Source organism: Xyrauchen texanus, chromosome 19 (genome assembly GCF_025860055.1).
Source record: "Xyrauchen texanus isolate HMW12.3.18 chromosome 19, RBS_HiC_50CHRs, whole genome shotgun sequence".
NCBI lineage: Eukaryota > Metazoa > Chordata > Actinopteri > Cypriniformes > Catostomidae > Xyrauchen > Xyrauchen texanus.
In genome coordinates this window covers 43,965,377-43,985,376 of record NC_068294.1, presented here as the reverse complement: position 1 = coordinate 43,985,376, position 20,000 = coordinate 43,965,377, and the positions used below count along the sequence as shown (strand labels likewise).

The following is a 20,000-nucleotide window of genomic DNA, read 5'->3' as shown; positions in this document are numbered from 1 at the left end:
ATCAAATGAAAGCTCTCATTTCCAGGAATGAGACTGTATATAATGTTTGACTATGACTCTATATTCATAAGAATCACTAAGTGAAATATGATTTCTGTAAGGCATCAAATACAAACGGCTCTTTTATGCACTGATCACTGCTGCTGTAAGATAGCCCCAAATACCTAAAAACTTTATATCTGAGTTTACCTTAAGGAGCTTTCTAAAAAATGAGCCATGTTTTACTTGTCTGTGAGCTTGCTTGGGTGAATAATTCAATGTTATATCTTAGATGTGGGGTGGTGGCGGCGTAGTGGGCTAAAGCACATCGGAAGTAATCAGAAGGTCGCAGGTTCAATCCCCACGGCCACCATCATTGTGTCCTTGAGTAAGGCACTTAACTCCAGGTTGCTCCGGGGGGGATTGTCCCTGTAATAAGTGCACTGTATAATACATTGGTACTCAGAAGGTTGCTGGTTTGATCCCCACAGTCACCACCATTGTGTCCTTAAGTAAGGCACTTAACTCCAGGTTGCTCCGGGGGGGATTGTCCCTGTAATAAGTGCACTGTAAGTCACTTTGGATAAAAGCGTCTGCCAAATGTGTAAATGTAAATGTAGATGTCCAGAATAAAATATGCCATCCAGCAGGAAAAGCATAAAATCATCAGCTAATCAAATCATCAGATAATAGGTTATTTATCATCACAAAGGGGAGGATCTCATCTTTCTAATGACACCCAGATTGAGCTTGTAGTCCACTCAGAGGCCGAGATATTGGATGAAACAACAAGGGTAGTGCTTGAACTAAACATTAGACTGAATGTCTATGGGCGAGCACACCTGTTACTGGCTGAAATGCGTTTGAGCGCCACCTACAGTTCACATCTGTATATTGTGAGGGAATGTGATAGAGTAAATAATATCTCTAGATAAAGGTGTGCTCTCAGAATGAGGTTATATTATGTGTGTTTGCACTGAAAGTTCTTTATGTTGTTCTCAGTTATGAGGTCATGAGGAAATGTTGGGATGAGAAGTTTGAGAAGCGGCCCGAGTTCTCCTTTCTGGTGCACACGATGGGGAACATGCTCTCAGACGGATATAAAAAGGTTTCTTTCATGTTCACTTTATGTTTCATTTCCTCGTTCACCTCAGAGTTTGCAACAAATCCTCATTTTAATATTCCTGATCATTATCAATATGTAATTCGGAGCTGAAATCTCACCTCACCAAACCACAAATAAACACACATTCTCAAATCTCTCCTCTCTCTCTCTGTTAGCGATACTCTCATGTGAACGACAGTTTTCTGAAGAGCGATCACCCAGCAGTGGCTCGTGTGAAGCCGCAGGTCCCCTCTCCGTTTCCGGGCACCTTCTCTCCTGGGTCTCCTGAGTCTCCCTCCTCACCGTTTCCTCCAGACTCCAACCTGAGCCCGACCACAGACGCTCCGCACAACGAGTACATCATTCCCATCCCTGACCCGAAGCCAGAGGAAGAGGTTGCATACGGCCTGGTGCTGGCAGAAATCCCCTCGAGGTAACACTTGCTTCCTGTGTGAGTAAAAATACAACTGTGTATAAACCACAGCGGATGAAGGGAAATGACAAGTCAGCTCTTCCTCTGCAGCAGACTCATTTCTGTTTTTATTAAAGATAAAATAACTTATGAATAATCCCAATTTTTTGGAGATGAGGGCAATTTTTTGCTTAAGAATGAGAGCACATGCTGGCTGCTTTTAAATAAACTATTCCTATTCCTATATCCTTTAATGTGCATTTATATGATAAACTATATTAGGGTCAATGACGTGACAAGCAATGAAAAATGCAATTCACACAAAAATGTATTGAATATATTTAAGTCTACTAGTTTAAAGTCTGGAGACTGAAAGTTTTCCTTGGCAACTAGTCTGGAAAACTTTTCTTTTTTTTTTTTTTCTTTTTTTCTCCCAATTTGGAACGCCCAATCCCCACTACTTGGTGGCGCGGTTACTCGCCTCAATCCGGGTGGTGGAGGACGAGTCTCAGTTGCCTCCGCATCTGAGACCGTCAATCCGCGCATCTTATCACGTGACTCGTTATGCATGACACCGCGGAGACTCACAGCATGTGGAGGCTCATGCTACTCTCCACGATCCACACACAACTCACCACACGCCCCATTGAGAGAACCACTAATCACCACCACGAGGAGGTTACCCCATGTGACTCTACCCTCCCTAGCAACCAGGCTAATTTGGTTGCTAAGGAGACCTGACTGGAGTCACTCACCACATGCCCCATTGAGAGCGAGAACCACTAATCACCACCACGAGGAGGTTAGTCCATGTGACTCTACCCTCCCTAGCAACCAGGCTAATTTGGTTGCTAAGGAGACCTGACTGGAGTCACTCACCACACGCCCCATTGAGAGCGAGAACCACTAATCACCACCACGAGGAGGTTAGTCCATGTGACTCTACCCTCCCTAGCAACCAGGCTAATTTGGTTGCTAAGGAGACCTGGCTGGAGTCACTCGGCACAACCTGGATTCAAACTCACGACTCCAGGTGTGATAGTCAGCGACAACACTCGCTGAGATACCCAGACCCCCTGAAAACGTTTATTTCTAAATAATAAAAATGTTACATTCGTTTAGGGAGTGTAACCAACAAACAGGTCGCCATTGAGTTGAAAATAAGAAAAGATTAAAACTGAAAAAAACGTTTAGACCCTCATGACTGCGTGTGTGTTTTTTAAAAAATTCTATTATTATCTTTTTTAGAAATGTCAGATATTTCAGTTTTATGTTTTTATGAGAAGGCACATTTTGTTCAGGTCAAATGGAGTAACCCTAAAAACACTTCTTGATATTCGTGACTCAGATATTCATATTAAATACTTTTGAAGCTTTTTTGACGAAGTTGTGGATGCTCGTGGTTTTAAGGAGCAAGTATTGAAATACCTTTTATTTGACGGCTACACCACTTATATTTTTATACATTAAAAATATGTATATATATATATATTTATACAAAAACCAAAATGGATACAAAGATTACATTGCTACAAAATTGACACATTTGTTTTAAACTAGACTTTTAGAAGATTCCTCCTTTTATCACCTTGGATGACTTTATTTGTCAACAATCCATATACACACAAAGTCTGAGACTTATGAACATGCTTGTATTTTGTATTTTGCATACTATTTTTTTTCATTAAAATATCCTAAAACTTTGTTCTTTTCTAGTTTTAAAATTATATATATATATATATACACACACACACCATTTTATGGCGGGGCCAAATTGCAAAAAAATTGAATCTGTAAATAATAATTTAAATATTTAAGTAAATTATTAAATACATAATAAAATAAAAACAACCTAGAAAATAATTAAATTAATCATTTAATTGCTGAATAAATCAATAAATGTCCCTTGTATTCCATTTCAGCATTATCTTTGAGTTGATTTCTCATTAGAGTGTGAATGTCGGATCTTTTATTTTCAGGCTTACGGCTATCGATCGATACTGGGCGACACTTTCACAGTAGGAGTACATCAACATTTTGGTTGGCAACTTCATCTGAAAATCTCTTATTGTGCCACGCTCAGCACCTAAAATGGACCTGATTTTAAAAGCTGATGCCCGCTGAGGACTGATGGGCCGATAGCAGTAACCCTGAAAACAAAAAAACACGAAGCGCATGCTTAGATGAGAAATCAACTCAAGGATAATGCTCAAATTAAAATGGATGCAATCTAATGCTAAAATAAAGTAAGAGACATTTAATGGTTTATATAGTGATTTAATGATTATTTATTTTAATATTTATTTATTTTATTAATTTTGAGTAATTTGGCCCTCCATTACAATTAAATATAAAAAGGGAAATGTATTGATGTATTTAATGATTTAAGGATTTATTTAATAATTTTAGTTTTTTTTTTTATAATTATATATTTGAATATTTATTTACCCTCCATAAAAAAATTAGATAAGGGACTTTTATTGATGTACTTTGTAATGTAATGAACAATTTAATTATTTTAAAGTTTTTCATGATTTATTTATTTTATTTATTTATTTTTATATGAAATTATTGACTTAATATTGAATAATTTGGCCCTCCAATATAATGAAATAAAAGGGACACTCATTGATTTATTTAGTGATTTAATTATTAATTTAGTTATTTTATCGTTTTTTAATGATTTATTTATTGATTGATTTGATTTTGATTAATCTGGCCCACCATAACAATTAAATATAAGGGACATTTATTGATGTACTTTTTGATTTAATGAATAATTTAAATGTTTTATAGTTTTCATTAATATTACTTATTTATTTATTTATTTTAATATTATATTATTGACATAATTTTAAGTATTTTGGCCCTCCAATAAAATGTAATAAAAGTGACACTTATTTATGTATTTAGTGATTAAATGATTAATGTAATGATTTTATCGTTTTTCTTTTCAATTTATAAAATTATTATGATTTATTTAATTATTTAATTTTGATTAGTTTGGCCCAGCATACACATCTGAGGGATCTGAGCACCTGATCTCCACTTAGCCCAAAACTCGTAATGCTGTTTGAAGAAGCTGCTCTAGTTACAGGTCTCTCTCTCTCTCTCTCTCTCTCTCTCTCTCTCTCTCTCTCTCTCTCTCTCCCTCCCACAGCTCCTTGAGCTCTGATGAGGAGACGGTCTCCATGGAAACCCCGAGTACTGAACCCGAGCGAGAGGAGCTGCTGCCGGAACTTTCTGGAACTCCAGATGTGGAGGAGAGCTTCCTGTGACATCCAACTTCCTGTCACTGAGAAGTGAAAATTCGCATTTTGAGCTGATTATTAGACACTTTTGTACATCTGTGGAAAACATCTGTGCAAAAATACATCAGATATCAAAGACTTTCTCAAAATTGTATATACTTTTAGAGCAGTTATTCTCGACTGGTGAGTCGCCACCCAAATGTATCGCAGGTGAGATGCTGAATGCGGATAAAATCATATAATCGTGCATAGTTGGGAAGGCAAAGTAATTAACCTTATCTTACAAGTGAAAATCTTTCTCTTGGTACAAACTAGTCAAATTGGACAGATTTCAACATGGACAGGTTGTGTGACACGACCTCATTCTCAAAAACAAGCTCATAGAAAATACAATCGAGACTAAATGCACAATTCACTTGCGGTGCGAGTAAACATGGATTGTGCCGACAACAACGTGTTTTGTCCACCGAATTATTGACTAACCAGAGCATTCAAGAGACATTTAGAAAACAATAATAAATCAAATTAATACATTGAAATGTTTGATGTTAAGGATATTTTTGTTTACCTTTGTACGATAAGCAATTACGGTACTGTGTTGCTCCACTTGATGTCCAATATACATGTTTTACCTCTTAAAATATATGGACCCATCGGCGGGTCAAAACGTTTAAACCGTTAAAGTCTCCGTATACATACTGTAAGTCAGGCATATGAGGTCTCATTTGAAAGCTTAGAGTCTGTTCTTTTCAGAGATACCATCACTTCTGCATTTATGTTACTTAAAATAACAAAATAAGGCTTCAAAACATTCACGTTGACAATTAGCGCCCCCTAGAGGTAATGGGGTAGAAATGTTATATGAAAATAAAAGTCCCTCATACAGCACCTAAATGGACAAGTTATATAGCAAATGAAAGCTCTAATTCTCAGGAACATGACTGTATAGTTTATTTTGTTGCCCTAATAACACAGTTTGAAATATATAAAAAAATAATCACAAAGTGAAATATGATGTCTGTAAGTTATCAATTACAAACGTCTCTTTTATGCTCAGATAACAGCTGCTGTAAGCCCCAAATAGCCACAAACAATATATCTGCTATTACCTTAGGAAGTTCTTTAATAAATTAGCCATTGTTGACTTGTCTGTGAGCTTATGTGAATAATCCAATGCTATAGCTTAGATGTCCAAATATGCCACCCAGCAGGAAAAGCATGCTAATCAAATCATCAAAAAAGTATGTTTTTGAGTTTTGATGATACAGTTATGAAATTATAATGTTATATTATCACAAAGGGGAGGATCTCAGCTTTCTAATGACCCCTAGATTGAGCTTGTAGTCCACTCAGAGGCCGAGATATTCAATGAAATAATGAGGGTGTTGCTTGAACTGAACATTAGACTGAATGTCTATGGACGAGCACATCTCTGAGGGCTCATATGTGTTAGAGTGCCCCCTACAGTTCACATCTGTGCATTGTGATGGAATGTGATTGAGTAAATAATGTTTTTTATAGTGTTTGCTGCCACCTAGTGGAATAAAATGAGACTTTTCAAAGTGAGATAGAGTGAACAGAACCAGAATTACATGCTTACAAATATGGGGGGAAACATATCATAAGATTATAAACACATACAATATTATTCACAAGTCTTTTTGGTTTATTTGGGGGGTTCTCTGAAAAATTAGACCCATTTTTGGCAATTATTCCACAGTTTAAAGTGTTAAAGGACCGTCTGTGAAGGTCTGAGCAAGAACCAGATAATGACAAACTTTAAATGTTTGTATTCTTGTTTTAATAAAATGGTACAATGCAGTAATATGAACCGCTGAAGGCAAAGCTACAATCAGTTCATGTACTTTTGTAATTATGTGTTTTATGAGTTATTATCTGATATGAATCAGTAGATTTTACATTTTGTGCGTTTTGAGTTAAAATTCATTCTCTGCTCAGATTATTTAGCAAAACGTTCAAATTGTGTATTCTATTCAGGCTACATATTTCTATTTTAGATTTTAGCAAATTATAATTCTTTTTAAAGATACTTGTTGCAAAACTGCACTTTAACTTTTAATGGATAATGGAAGCAAACTGACTAAACACAAATGTAAGTGATTATATGTGATTTTAATTGTATTTTTTATTACTTTGCATAAAGGGAACCCAGACTGAACAGAAGGATAGGTTATCCAGCGAATGTTTTTTGGGGTTTTGTAATCAAGTTGCGTCCCTAATAACAATATACGATTCCAAATGATCAAAGTCGTGGTGCATTACAATCAGAAAGTTGGTGTTTTTTTCCATCCTAAGCACATGAAGTATGTTTTTGGGTGTCAGAACCCTCGATATATCTGAGATTAAACTGTACAGCATCCCAGGTTTTCGTTTTTAAATGAATAAGACCCAATAATACGTAATATATACATGCCATCAAATTTGAAATCCTCTTGCACAATGATTAAATCATGCAAACACTTTATAATTACAGTTTTATCTTGTTTTTCTTGATTGTAACACTAGTTGTCTGTATGCACGAGGCCTTATTAAACTGCACAATTCAATACATGTATTACATAGTAAAGTTACACACTCTACTCTAAGGTACCAAAGCTTTATGTATGTTTACAAGTATATTTTTGTAGAGATATTTTGTACTTTTTTCTTTTAAGCATATTATGTACAATAAAAATGAAAACTGTGATAACGACTCATTCCTCTGTTGTTCTTTGAGCCTGTAAAGTTCCCCAGAAGAAGACTTCAGGATGTTTCAGGGATAATGGGATGTAATTTCGATGCCTGTATATTTTACACTTCACTTCCATTTATTTTATTAAATATTATAAACTTGGTATAGCCTACTAAACTTCTAGAATTATAAATGTAGGCTTTTCGCTTTAAAAATGTATTGTTTATAACCGTAGTAACTACAAAAGGTCAAATGATGACTTCAGTTCCCTTATAAACTCTGAAGGTTTTTTAAAAAATGTCATTTTTTCAACAAAAAACAAAACAAGTAGTGTAAGATGTTTGGTATCGGTGTAAAGAAAACTGTTCACATTTTTTAATAATAGATTATGATACATTTTGAGACAGTCAGCCTAAGAAACACACACAAAATGAGCCAAAAATGTAGTTTTATCCATATTTTTATTTTTTACATGATATATCTCTGGATGTAAATAAGGAAGCTCCAAAAATCTGCTTTTGTTTTGTTCCCAATCATGTCAACTGTACCTGAGAAAGATTTTGTGTTGATCCGTCAAAGCAATCAAAAGTTACAACATTACAAATATAATTAATCATAGTGTCCAAAAACATCTCCAAACAAATAAAAGATAATAATTGTACATAAGAACTAATTACACATGCAAACACAACAATGACTAAAGGTTTGCATAGCATGCAGACATGATTTTAGTCATGAGATTTCACAGAATGAGTTTCATTCTGTGTCATTTGAGTCATCATTGAGTCTGTGTCGTGTATTTGGCCCCATCTCCTGGTGGTCATATGTAACATTGTGCTTCATGTGGATTATCTAATGATCTATACATCTGATTATCTTGTGTGTGGACTCGATTGAAAGATAATCACAGACTCTAAATAATCATATGTGAGATTTTATGTTCCGTTTATTTTTCTTGAACTTATAAGTCAAAACGCAGCATACAAACAACACCAACATAATTATAATATATATATATATATATATTTAGCTGTTTCTCGCTATATTTGTTTCTATGATTAAAACAAATAGTCTGGTTGTATTTTACTTCTTAAGATCGTTCAAACAAGATATGACACATGAATATTTGATGAGTTTGATATTTTTACTTATTGCAATAATACATATAGTGCCCTTTTTTTTTTTATAAATGATCAAAAATTGTCAGTAAATTTTAAAGCACTTGTTCAGTTTTGGTCATAATGTCTACATGCATTATAAAGTAGAGCTTCTAAACTTTCAAACAATACAAATGTACGGAATATAAATGCCTTAATTCTGTTTTTAGATGCATAAATTATGATTTTACCATATGGTAAAATCATAATTTATGCATCTAAAAAACAGAATTGTTACAATATTTGACTGTAAGTTTATACTCACAGTACAACGACAATCTGCTGGTCCGGTAAGAAAAAAATAAACTTAATTTATGTCATTTTCTCTGAAAAGTTTTGTTGTTTTACGCAATTTTTCTTCTCAAGTTTATGTATCTTGTTTTAAGGATATTTACAGATTTTACTGGGAATTAAGATGTTAATTAAGGCATTTATTTGAACTGGATGAATGATTAACGTCATCTGTTTGCAGGATTTTTAATTCACTTTAATTGAACGTTTTTAACAATTATATTTGTAGGATTTTCGCTGGGTCAGCTGATTTTCCAATCTTGTCACATCCTGTTTTACACAAATGAGAAGTCTGCCTTGAAGGACAGATGAATCATTTCTTATTTCTGTGAGCAAATCTCCACACACTGAAGACAAACTGTTAAAGATAAACTGATGAAGAGGAAGCGCTGCGAGATGTTTGTGGTCCTTTTCATCATGGGGCTCCTGGACTGTCGGGCCCACGGTAAGAGTCTCATCACTTCTGTTACTGCGGTCCTGACGGACAGAGACACACAACTGAGATCTCTGTAATAACAAGATGAAACGGAGCAAACGGAGAGTCTCCTGCTCCTCACATGTGTCTCGAGAGAGTCTCACAAGATGTGCTCAGATCTGATCAAGATACAAAGGTCAGAGGTCACACGAGTGACGCTCTCCTTATTCGTTTGACAGCTTTAGATCTGTTCAGGAAGACTTTAGGAGAAACATCTGAACATGCAACTGTCTCTAGATGTTTCTAAAATGTATCAGTGCTCGTTTTGATCATTGCATGTCGAGAGACTTTTTTGATCATATTTTGAGAGATATTATTCATGAGATGTGATCTATGTGGAATTGCTTTGATTTAAGAAGATATTTAAGGCCAACTGTTGTGTTTTACACTCTTATCGGTGTATAACGCCACAGAGTATCTTTATAAGACATGCAGAAATGTTTCCAGTCTGATGATCTGATTGTGTCGTTTGTAGATTGTTCTTGAAACGTTGTCACAATAATCGTAAAGATCTGTGGAAAGATTATTCAATAGCTGGTTTTTTGGTCACTTTATGATATTTTTACTGGAAGACAAGACAATAAAATACTTACCAAGAAAATCTTTCAGTTCTAATTAGTTCAAACAAGCCAGTAATGTGTTAATTGACATGTGTTGGGTTAATTAGTGATTACAGACGGCTCAGTGTTTACTACAGATTGTGTGTTTTGAGTGTTTGTTGTAGAGTTCAAGTAATGAGTAATTAAGAGAGTGTGTCTGTTAACTCTTTCATACATACTGATATGTCATCGTTAATAACTGGGCCCCATTTACATTTACATTTATGCATTTGGCAGATGCTTTTATCCAAAGCGACTTCCAGTGCACTTATTACAGGGACAATCCCCCCGGAGCAACCTGGAGTTAAGTGTCTTACTCAAGGACACAATGGTGGTGACTGTGGGGATCTAACCAGCAACATTCTGATTACCAGTTACCAGTTATGTGCTTTAGCCCACTATGCCACTATTAATAGCGGTTGTCGTGTCGTCAAACAGATCTTCAAAGAGTCTTTTCAAGCACATGTTTATTTTATGTAACAAACAGATAAATTGTCAACAAAGTACCACAATAAGAGTTCACAGTTTGTATATGCACAGCCATCATATCTAAACGTAATCTTCCCATGCACGCAGCCACGTCTGCTGATTAGGTGCAGATGCAGTTTTCATTCACACAAACAGCAACTCAAATAGTCTTTTCAGGCATATAATATGTTTGTTTTCTGAAACGGAGAGCCAAACCTTCTCAAAAGCACCACGATAACAGTTTAAACTTGTATATTCACAGTGAAAACATGCTGATCGAGTGAGATTATCTGATGCACGCAGCCAAGTCTGTTTACATTAGTGCTTGTCACACACACACACATACAAAAACACACACACACACAAACACTTGCACATACACTCACACCCTCACACACAAACACACATATCTCACACACACACACACGAACACACACACAAACAAACACACAAACAGACACACACTCACACACAATACACACACACACACACACACACACACAAACACACACACACGAACACACACACATCTCACGCACACACATACACACACACACACACACACACACAAAAACACACAAACACACACACCTCACGCACACACACACACACACAAACACACACCTCACGCACACACACACACACACACACAAACACACACACACGAACACACACACACATCTCACGCACACACATACACACACACACACACACACACACACACACATCCACACTCACGCACACTCACTCACGCACACACAATGTCTGAGATGTTTTTTACAGCTATAAAAATGAAATTAATTAAACTAAAACAGCACAGCACACATAACCCATTTGTTCACATGTTCACTATATTATATACAGTATTTTATACTCTATATAACCGTGACACTTCCCCCCTCTACAGGCTGTGCAGTGTCACATGCAAAGATAACTCACTCCAGGGGGTACTGCAGGGGAATTTGGACCCTACTTATGAAAAGGTTAAGAGTGTCCTTAAAAATATGAAGACACTCCCCTTTGAGTTTTGTATTTAACTTGGCACGTTCTACAGCAAACAATTCGATTACCTGATCTATGTCTTTCTGGAGGGGTTGTGATGGTGCAATTTCATGACAAGAATACATTTCATTATTCTATAGCGGGTTTTGGACGAGTTATAGTTTCAGAGATCAATCGAATGAAACGCAAAACACAAACATGGAGTTTCTTATATGAGTTCACACTCTGTGCGAAATGTATTCTGTGAATGATCCCATCGATGTGTCAGATGGAAAGCAGAAGCGAGAGAGGGATCAGGATGTTTGGCTCGTTGCTTTGTGTTTTCTGACCAAACACTCCTCTGCACAACACTTCGCTTTCATTTCTCTAGATATTGTGAAGTTTGTACATTTGTACAGAGATGTTTTCACCTCAAAAGAACTAAATTGTGCCAAAAAACGGCAATTACGAGTGGGGTGGCCAATGGGGTGGCCGATGGTCCAATTCGGCACCAATGGCACCCCCTATCTGTCTGCACTGGTCTCAGAACAGTTATAGGAGAGCTATAGGATGCTCACTTGCTCCCTATTTAGTGCATGACTTAACCTCCAGTGTGCTGTCTGTCTGCACTGGTCTCAGAACAGTTATAGGAGAGCTATAGGATGCTCCCTTGCTCCCTATTTAGTGCATGACTTAACCTCCAGTGTGCTGTCTCTCTGCACTGGTCTCAGAACAGTTATAGGAGAGCTATAGGATGCTCACTTGCTCCCTATTTAGTGCATGACTTAACCTCCAGTGTGCTGTCTGTCTGCACTGGTCTCAGAACAGTTATAGAGAGCTATAGGATGCTCCCTTGCTCCCTATTTAGTGCATGACTTAACCTCCAGTGTGCTGTCTGTCTGCACTGGTCTCAGAACAGTTATAGGAGAGCTATAGGATGCTCCCTTGCTCCCTATTTAGTGCATGACTTAACCTCCAGTGTGCTGTCTGTCTGCACTGGTCTCAGAACAGTTATAGGAGAGCTATAGGATGCTCCCTTGCTCCCTATTTAGTGCATGACTTAACCTCCAGTGTGCTGTCTGTCTGCACTGGTCTCAGAACAGTTATAGGAGAGCTATAGGATGCTCCCTTGCTCCCTATTTAGTGCATGACTTAACCTCCAGTGTGCTGTCTGTCTGCACTGGTCTCAGAACAGTTATAGAGAGCTATAGGATGCTCCCTTGCTCCCTATTTAGTGCATGACTTAACCTCCAGTGTGCTGTCTGTCTGCACTGGTCTCAGAACAGTTATAGGAGAGCTATAGGATGCTCCCTTGCTCCCTATTTAGTGCATGACTTAACCTCCAGTGTGCTGTCTGTCTGCACTGGTCTCAGAACAGTTATAGGAGAGCTATAGGATGCTCCCTTGCTCCCTATTTAGTGCATGACTTAACCTCCAGTGTGCTGTCTGTCTGCACTGGTCTCAGAACAGTTATAGGAGAGCTATAGGATGCTCCCTTGCTCCCTATTTAGTGCATGACTTAACCTCCAGTGTGCTGTCTGTCTGCACTGGTCTCAGAACAGTTATAGGAGAGCTATAGGATGCTCCCTTGCTCCCTATTTAGTGCATGACTTAACCTCCAGTGTGCTGTCTGTCTGCACTGGTCTCAGAACAGTTATAGGAGAGCTATAGGATGCTCCCTTGCTCCCTATTTAGTGCATGACTTAACCTCCAGTGTGCTGTCTGTCTGCACTGGTCTCAGAACAGTTTGAAATGCATCTTATTTTCATCCTAACTCCATATAAAGCCTCTGAAAGACACATTTTCCAATTTTTTGGATGAACCCATTTATCCTCAATAGGATAATGCACAGTACATACTGTATATAGGAATGATTTTACTAATGTCCACATATGTGGACATCATGTTGATCGGCGCGCTGATGCGTGAAAAATGAACAGATTTTTTAAAGCGGCATATCAAACGAAACTAGAGACGCTACTCTTTACAACCAAACAGGTTTTAATGAAAAAACTTGAAGAGATTTCTGACCAGAGGCACTTTTGTTGGCTCTGCGCCTGTAGAAGCGCTTCACATAAATTGACGCCATGCTGTTGTGACTCGTGCGGCAGAAGTTTAACTCTTAAATGACAGTCTAGAGTCTTGTGGACAGTATTCAGTCGGTTTTTATTAATTTAAATGATGTGTTGCATATAGCAGAGCCAAAATACAACGTCCACGCATGTGGACGCAGAGTTGCACAAGGTTAAACACACAAGCAATATCAGGGTAATGGGCAAAACAGGGATTGCTCCAATTTGATGAGCACGCAAAATCACAAAAATTAGATCTTTAATACCTCCAGAGTACCTGTATAGAGCAACAGAGATTTTACTGCAATCTCGTACACCTCAGGTGTGAAAAAGACAGCAGAAATCTCATGTATCGCCTCTCTAGAGTTTCAGAGATCTCAGAAATGTCTCAAACTGTGCTCAGATTTTACACACGGACGGATTACCGACTTGGCCAATGGGGCAAGTGCCCAGGGGCCCTTGATTACCAGGGGGCCCTTGACTGTCCGGGGGTGCCTTGTGCTTTAAGACTTTGCAATCTAGTTTGGTAAACAAGTTTTTAACCCATATGTTCTTGATCCTTTCTGCTGTTTAATTGACAGGTTGGTCTCAACCCAAGATCTCCGTGAACTCTGAAGTTCTGACGAGCTCTGACGTGATTCTCGACACTGGATCTCCTCTTCTTTTGACCTGCGAGGGGGACGGTCCAGTCACGTGGATTATACGACTGCCCAAACTCAAAAAATACATCTCCGAAGCAGTCGGAAACATCCGGAGTTTCCGCGTGGACAAAGCCTCTGTGACCGTCACAGGCACTTACAAGTGTGTTTACACGAACGGAAACCATTCAAGCTTGTCGTCCTCTGTTCATGTGTTTGTCAGGGGTGAGTACAGAAATTCTCTTTAACAGGATTGAGCCATGAACTGATCAACATTTAGGAGTTTAACCTGTCGTTTACAGATTCTAAAGTTCTCTTTGAGACAACGAATACGCCCATGATGTACGTCCTTAAAGAAGGTGAAGATCTGACGTTGCCGTGTCTTCTCACCGACCCCAATGCCACAGACTTCACGCTGCGGATGGAAAACGGCTCCGCGGTGCCCTCCGGCATGAATGTGACCTTTGACCCCAGGAAGGGCGTTCTGATTAGGAACGTTCACCCCAGTTACACCGCTGACTACATGTGCAGCGCTCGAATTCGGGGAGTCCAGAAACTGTCTAAGATCTTCTCTGTGACCGTTGGAGAGAGTAAGTTCAGTCCAGATTTGCATAATCAAAAGAATTCCAGAATGTCAAAATGTATGAAATCTTCAATGCTGTAAAACAACAACTTCCCATCAATGACTATAAAAGGAGAATGTCATTAAATGCTATTACAGTCACTCATAATTGCTTTTAGGGTTGCGTTCCCCACCGTATGTGTTCCTGAAGAGAAACCAGTATGTGAAACTGGTTGGAGAGAAATTGCAGATCAGTTGTACCACAAACAACCCAAACTTTAACTACAATGTCACCTGGACTCACACCTCTCGAAAGGTATGACCTTTGACATGCTGACTCTGATTACAACACATGAAACCCTGTATGAGTTTTTGCTGGCATGCCGTTAAAATGTTGTCCATATGAGCACAGAAATATATATATGTATATACAGGGGCGTAGCAGTCATTTTAAAAGTGGGGGACATCAACGGTTTTCCTTTCTGCTCTAAAGTGACGTCACGTTAGTGCAAGCCACGCCCACAACTGGTGACGGACTCCGCCCTATTATCATAGCTCCTCCCCTGAGTGATGTACACACAGTCCTGGAGCAGATACAGTGAAGAATAATGTCTCATAAGTGTCTGTTGTTGCTAAGTGATCATAAGAGTCTTCATGTACTCCCGGCATCAGAGTCACTGAAGACGCAGTGGACAAGCTGGACTGGTTATCTGGCATAGCGGGCATTTTCCCGGTGGGCCAACGCACTTTTGGGCCGATCAGGGGCGGATGGCCATCGGGAGAACCGAGCGGGCCGGTGGGTCAGCCGTGAAACTGGCCGAATGGGCCGCGATAAACTAAAACGTTATGCATAACGCTGCCACGTTATGCAGAAAGGACCACAAAACGGTGCCGCGATGTGCAGAAAAGGACAGCGAACACCCCCCTCCCCCCACTCAACTTTTGGGCCGGTTGCTATGTCCAGCCCTGCCTGAACTCCCGTATTTACGCTGTCAGTCATATCGGTTCTGATTTGTTGTTGCTGTAGTAACCGAAGCACAAGCTGTAAAGGCACAGCCCTCTTCCAGAAAGGGGCGGGGAGCAGCAGCTCATTTGCATTTAAAGAGACACACACAAAATCAGCGTGTTTTTGATTCCACCCAAAAAGAGGCGTTTATAACATGATGTAATAAATGATCCATGAGCTGAAACTTCACAGACACATTCTGGGGACACCCGAGACTTATTACATCTTGTAAAAAGGGGCAAAATAGGTCTCCTTTAATATTTGTAGTATTTTAAAGATTCAAGTATTGCAAAATTGAGCAAAATTAGCAGCAATAAGGAAGTGGCTCGAGTGTTTTGAATATGTTCACCAAAATTGGTTCAATAATTCAGTGACCATTTCTCTGGTCTCTGGTCATCGGGAGAACCGAGCGGGTCGGCTGCGAAATGGGCCACGATAAGCTAAAATGAGCCACCCCGTTATGCAGAACGTACCACAAAATGGCGCCATGCAGAAAGGACAGCTAACACCCCCCACCGCTCAACTTTTGGGCCAGTTGCTATATAAAATCACAGGCCAATTTCTCTTCCCAGTCCAAAGAGTGTGGGGGACGTGTCCCCCGTGGCTGCTACGCCCTTGTGTGTGTGTGTGTGTGTGTATATACTGTATTCAATTTAAATGTCTTTATAAAGCACGTACAAGTGGGCGTGTTCAGCACAAAGTGACCGATGTGATGCTGCTAAGGTTACAGAGAAAATGAGTTTTAAACATATGAACCAGACGTTTTTTTTATCTGATGATTGTAAGCATCTGAAGTTATTTTCGGTCGCTCCCAGTTGCCACGAGCAAAGGTGAACCTTGTGTCGAAAGGAAATCGTTTGGCCATCGAGAGCATTTTGACCATTCCTGCTGTTCAGCTGTCTGATTCGGGAAACATCACGTGTACGGGACAGAACGAAGCCGGAGCAAACCGCTCCACAACTCACCTGCTCGTTGTAGGTGAGAACAAGAGAGAAAACGTTCTCGTTTGTATTGATGTTGAATTCCTTTAAAACCATCAAGCGGTTTTTAATGTGTGCTTTGATTGACAGATGAGCCGTACGTCCGTCTCTCGCCGAAGCTCTCGTCTGAAGTCACTCACAGCGGTCTGTCCATCGAGGTCAGTGAAGGAGATGATGTTGATCTCGGGGTCTTGATCGAAGCGTATCCTCCTCTGACATCACACCGCTGGGAGACTCCAACATCCCACAATGCATCTGTTCCTGAGCACAGGTTCTACAGCTATAACAACAGGTAAAATACACAATACTTGGGGTCCTTCCTGTTAGTTCATTGATGATATTTAAAAGACAGTTTTTTGCTATTTAAAGTTCATTTATTTAGCATATTTTATACACAGTGATATTGTGAAGATTTGCAAAGCAAAACATAGACAGGAAGGTCTAGAAGTTTAAAATCGTAAATATTTGTGAGGAAATAAACATGTGTTGTAAAAAGTGCTATAAATTAATTGAAATTCAATTGAAAAAAGGTTGATGTTAAAAAGGAAAATGGCACTAAACCAAAACAATCTATAAAAACTATACATAATCTTGAAAGAGAGAGAGAGAAAGGGGTGGCACGGTGACTCACTGCTTAGCTCTGTCACCTCACAGCAGAAAGAGAGAGAGAGCGAAAGAGAGAGAGAGAGAGAGAGAGAGAGAGAGAGAGAGAGAGAGAGAGGGAGAGAGAGAAAGGGGTGGCACGGTGGCTCAGTGGTTAGCTCTGTCACCTAACAGCAGAGAGAGAGAGAGAGAGCGGGCGAGAGAGAGAGCGCGCGAGCAAGAGAGAGAGAGAGAGAGAGTGAAAGGGGTGGCACGGTGACTCACTGCTTAGCTCTGTCACCTCACAGCAGAAAGAGAGAGAGAGCGGGCAAGAGAGAGTGAGCGAAAGAGAGAGAGAGAGAGAGAGAGAGAGAGAGAGAGAGAGAGAGAGAGAGAGAGAGAGAGAAAGGGGTGGCACGGTGGCTCAGTGGTTAGCTCTGTCACCTAACAGCAGAGAGAGAGAGAGCGGGCGAGAGAGAGAGAGCGAAAGAGAGAGAGAGAGAGAGAGAGAGAGAGAGAGAGAGAGAGAGAGGAGAGAGAGAGAGAAAGAGAGAGGGAGAGAGAGAAAGGGGTGGCACGGTGGCTCAGTGGTTAGCTCTGTCACCTAACAGCAGAGAGAGAGAGAGAGAGCGGGCGAGAGAGAGAGCGCGCGAGCAAGAGAGAGAGAGAGAGAGAGTGAAAGGGGTGGCACGGTGACTCACTGCTTAGCTCTGTCACCTCACAGCAGAAAGAGAGAGAGAGCGGGCAAGAGAGAGTGAGCGAAGAGAGAGAGAGAGAGAGAGAGAGAGAGAGAAAGAGAGAGGGAGAGAGAGAGAGAAAGGGGTGGCACGGTGGCTCAGTGGTTAGCTCTGTCACCTAACAGCAGAGAGAGAGAGAGAGCGGGCGAGAGAGAGAACTAAATAAATTAAAATATTTCAACAAAATAAAGTCCGATTATAAATTGGCACCATACCTGACTGAAATCAGTAATTATGGTCAGAGAAAGCTCCTGACAAAGTATGGCATTAGTGAGCACAGTCTGTGTGTGGAGACGGGCCGACACAGGCAGAGTTGGAGAGAGAGAGAGCTCAGACTGTGTCCACACTGCACTGATGGGGCCGTAGAGGACGAGCTGCACTTCCTCACTGAGTGCAGCGAGTATAAAAACATCAGAGACGCCTACTTCACACAAATAGCACAGATTGTACCTCAATTCCAACAAGCGAGCCTCATAAACAAACTGTGTTATATTTTGGGAGAGAAAGAAGAGTGTGTTCAGCTGGCAGCGCAGTATGTGTCTTCCTGCCATCATATGAGGGACAAGGGCTGAACCCTCCGTTCCATTAAACTGCTCTCTATACTTATTTTTGTTATTGTATATATATATATATATATATATATATATATATATATATATATATATTTTTTTTTTTTTTTATTTATTTATTTTTTTTTTATTTTTTTTATTTTTTTTTATTTATTGTGATATATTTATGCATAATATGGAAATGTTTTTTTTTTGTTTTTGTTTTTTTTATTGTTCACTTTTATTTATCTACATATATGTTTGTATATTACTATTGCTTTGGCAATATTGTGCTATTTTACACAGTCATGCCAATAAAGCTCAATTGAATTGAATTGAATTGAATTGAGAGAGACAGTGAGCGAGAGAGAGAGAGAGAGATAGAGAGAAAGGGGTGGCACGGTGGCTCAGTGGTTAGCTCTGTCACCTAACAGCAGAGAGAGAGAGAGAGCGGGCGAGAGAGACAGAGAGATAGAGAGAAAGGGGTGGCACGGTGGCTCAGTGGTTAGCTCTGTCACCTAACAGCAGAGAGAGAGAGAGAGCGGGCGAGAGAGACAGAGAGATAGAGAGAAAGGGGTGGCACGGTGGCTCAGTGGTTAGCTCTATCACCTAACAGCAGAAAGAGAGCGAGCGGGCGAAAGAGAGAGAGAGAAAGAGAGTGAAAGGGGTGGCACGGTGGCCTCTATACTTATTTTTGTTATTGTATATATATAGATATATTTGTTTTTATTTTATTTATTTTTTTTTATTTTTTTATTTATTGTGATATATTTATGCATAATATGGAAATGTTTTTTTTTGTTTGTTTGTTTTTTTTATTGTTCACTTTTATTTATCTACATATATGTTTGTATATTACTATTGCTTTGGCAATATTGTGCTATTTTACACAGTCATGCCAATAAAGCTCAATTGAATTGAATTGAATTGAGAGAGACAGCGAGCGAAAGAGAGAGAGAGATAGAGAGAAAGGGGTGGCACGGTGGCTCAGTGGTTAGCTCTGTCACCTAACAGCAGAGAGAGAGAGAGAGAGCGGGCGAGAGAGAGAGAGAGAGAGCGGGCGAGAGAGCAAGCGAGTGAGAGAGATAGAGAATATGGGGTTCCAGTCCCGGCTCACCCAGGGCGTTTCTGTGTGGAGTCTGCATGTTCACCCCATGTTTGTGTGGGTTTCCTCCGGGTGCTCCGGTTTCCCCCACAAGTCCAAAAACATGCAGGTATAAGTGAATTGGAGACTCTAAACTGCCCCGTGTGAGTGAGTGAGAGTCCCCCAGCCAATGAGGGTTGCATCAGGAAGGGCATCCTGTGTTTTACACATACTGTCGAAGGCAGAGATTTGTGTTTGTGTTTTGATGTAATATCACAGATTGTATTTAATCCTGTAGGTACGAGGCGCTGCTGTTCCTCAAAAGACTCAACTTCTTAGAGATGGGTCGTTACTCTCTATATGTGACGAGTCGCGTGAGAA

General features: G+C 39.6%; 2 protein-coding genes across 2 annotated transcripts in view; both read left to right on the top strand.

The window, feature by feature from the left end:
• pdgfrb (platelet-derived growth factor receptor, beta polypeptide) overlaps positions 1-7,457 on the top strand; it is a 55,346-nt gene extending 47,889 nt beyond the window's left edge. The window contains exons 22-24 of the mRNA XM_052149536.1: positions 982-1,087; positions 1,261-1,517; positions 4,657-7,457. Coding sequence (XP_052005496.1) covers positions 982-1,087; positions 1,261-1,517; positions 4,657-4,774 — 481 coding nt within the window. The 3' untranslated portion in view covers positions 4,775-7,457. The remainder of the gene's footprint in view (positions 1-981; positions 1,088-1,260; positions 1,518-4,656) is intronic.
• Positions 7,458-9,152: 1,695 nt separating this feature from the next.
• LOC127659583 (macrophage colony-stimulating factor 1 receptor-like) overlaps positions 9,153-20,000 on the top strand; it is a 32,012-nt gene continuing 21,164 nt past the window's right edge. The window contains 7 exon segments of the mRNA XM_052149470.1: positions 9,153-9,332; positions 14,064-14,345; positions 14,423-14,710; positions 14,862-14,998; positions 16,504-16,666; positions 16,759-16,960; positions 19,918-20,000. The exon segment at positions 19,918-20,000 is cut by the window's right edge and continues 33 nt beyond it. Of these exon segments, the coding sequence (XP_052005430.1) occupies positions 9,263-9,332; positions 14,064-14,345; positions 14,423-14,710; positions 14,862-14,998; positions 16,504-16,666; positions 16,759-16,960; positions 19,918-20,000 (1,225 nt within the window). The 5' untranslated portion in view covers positions 9,153-9,262.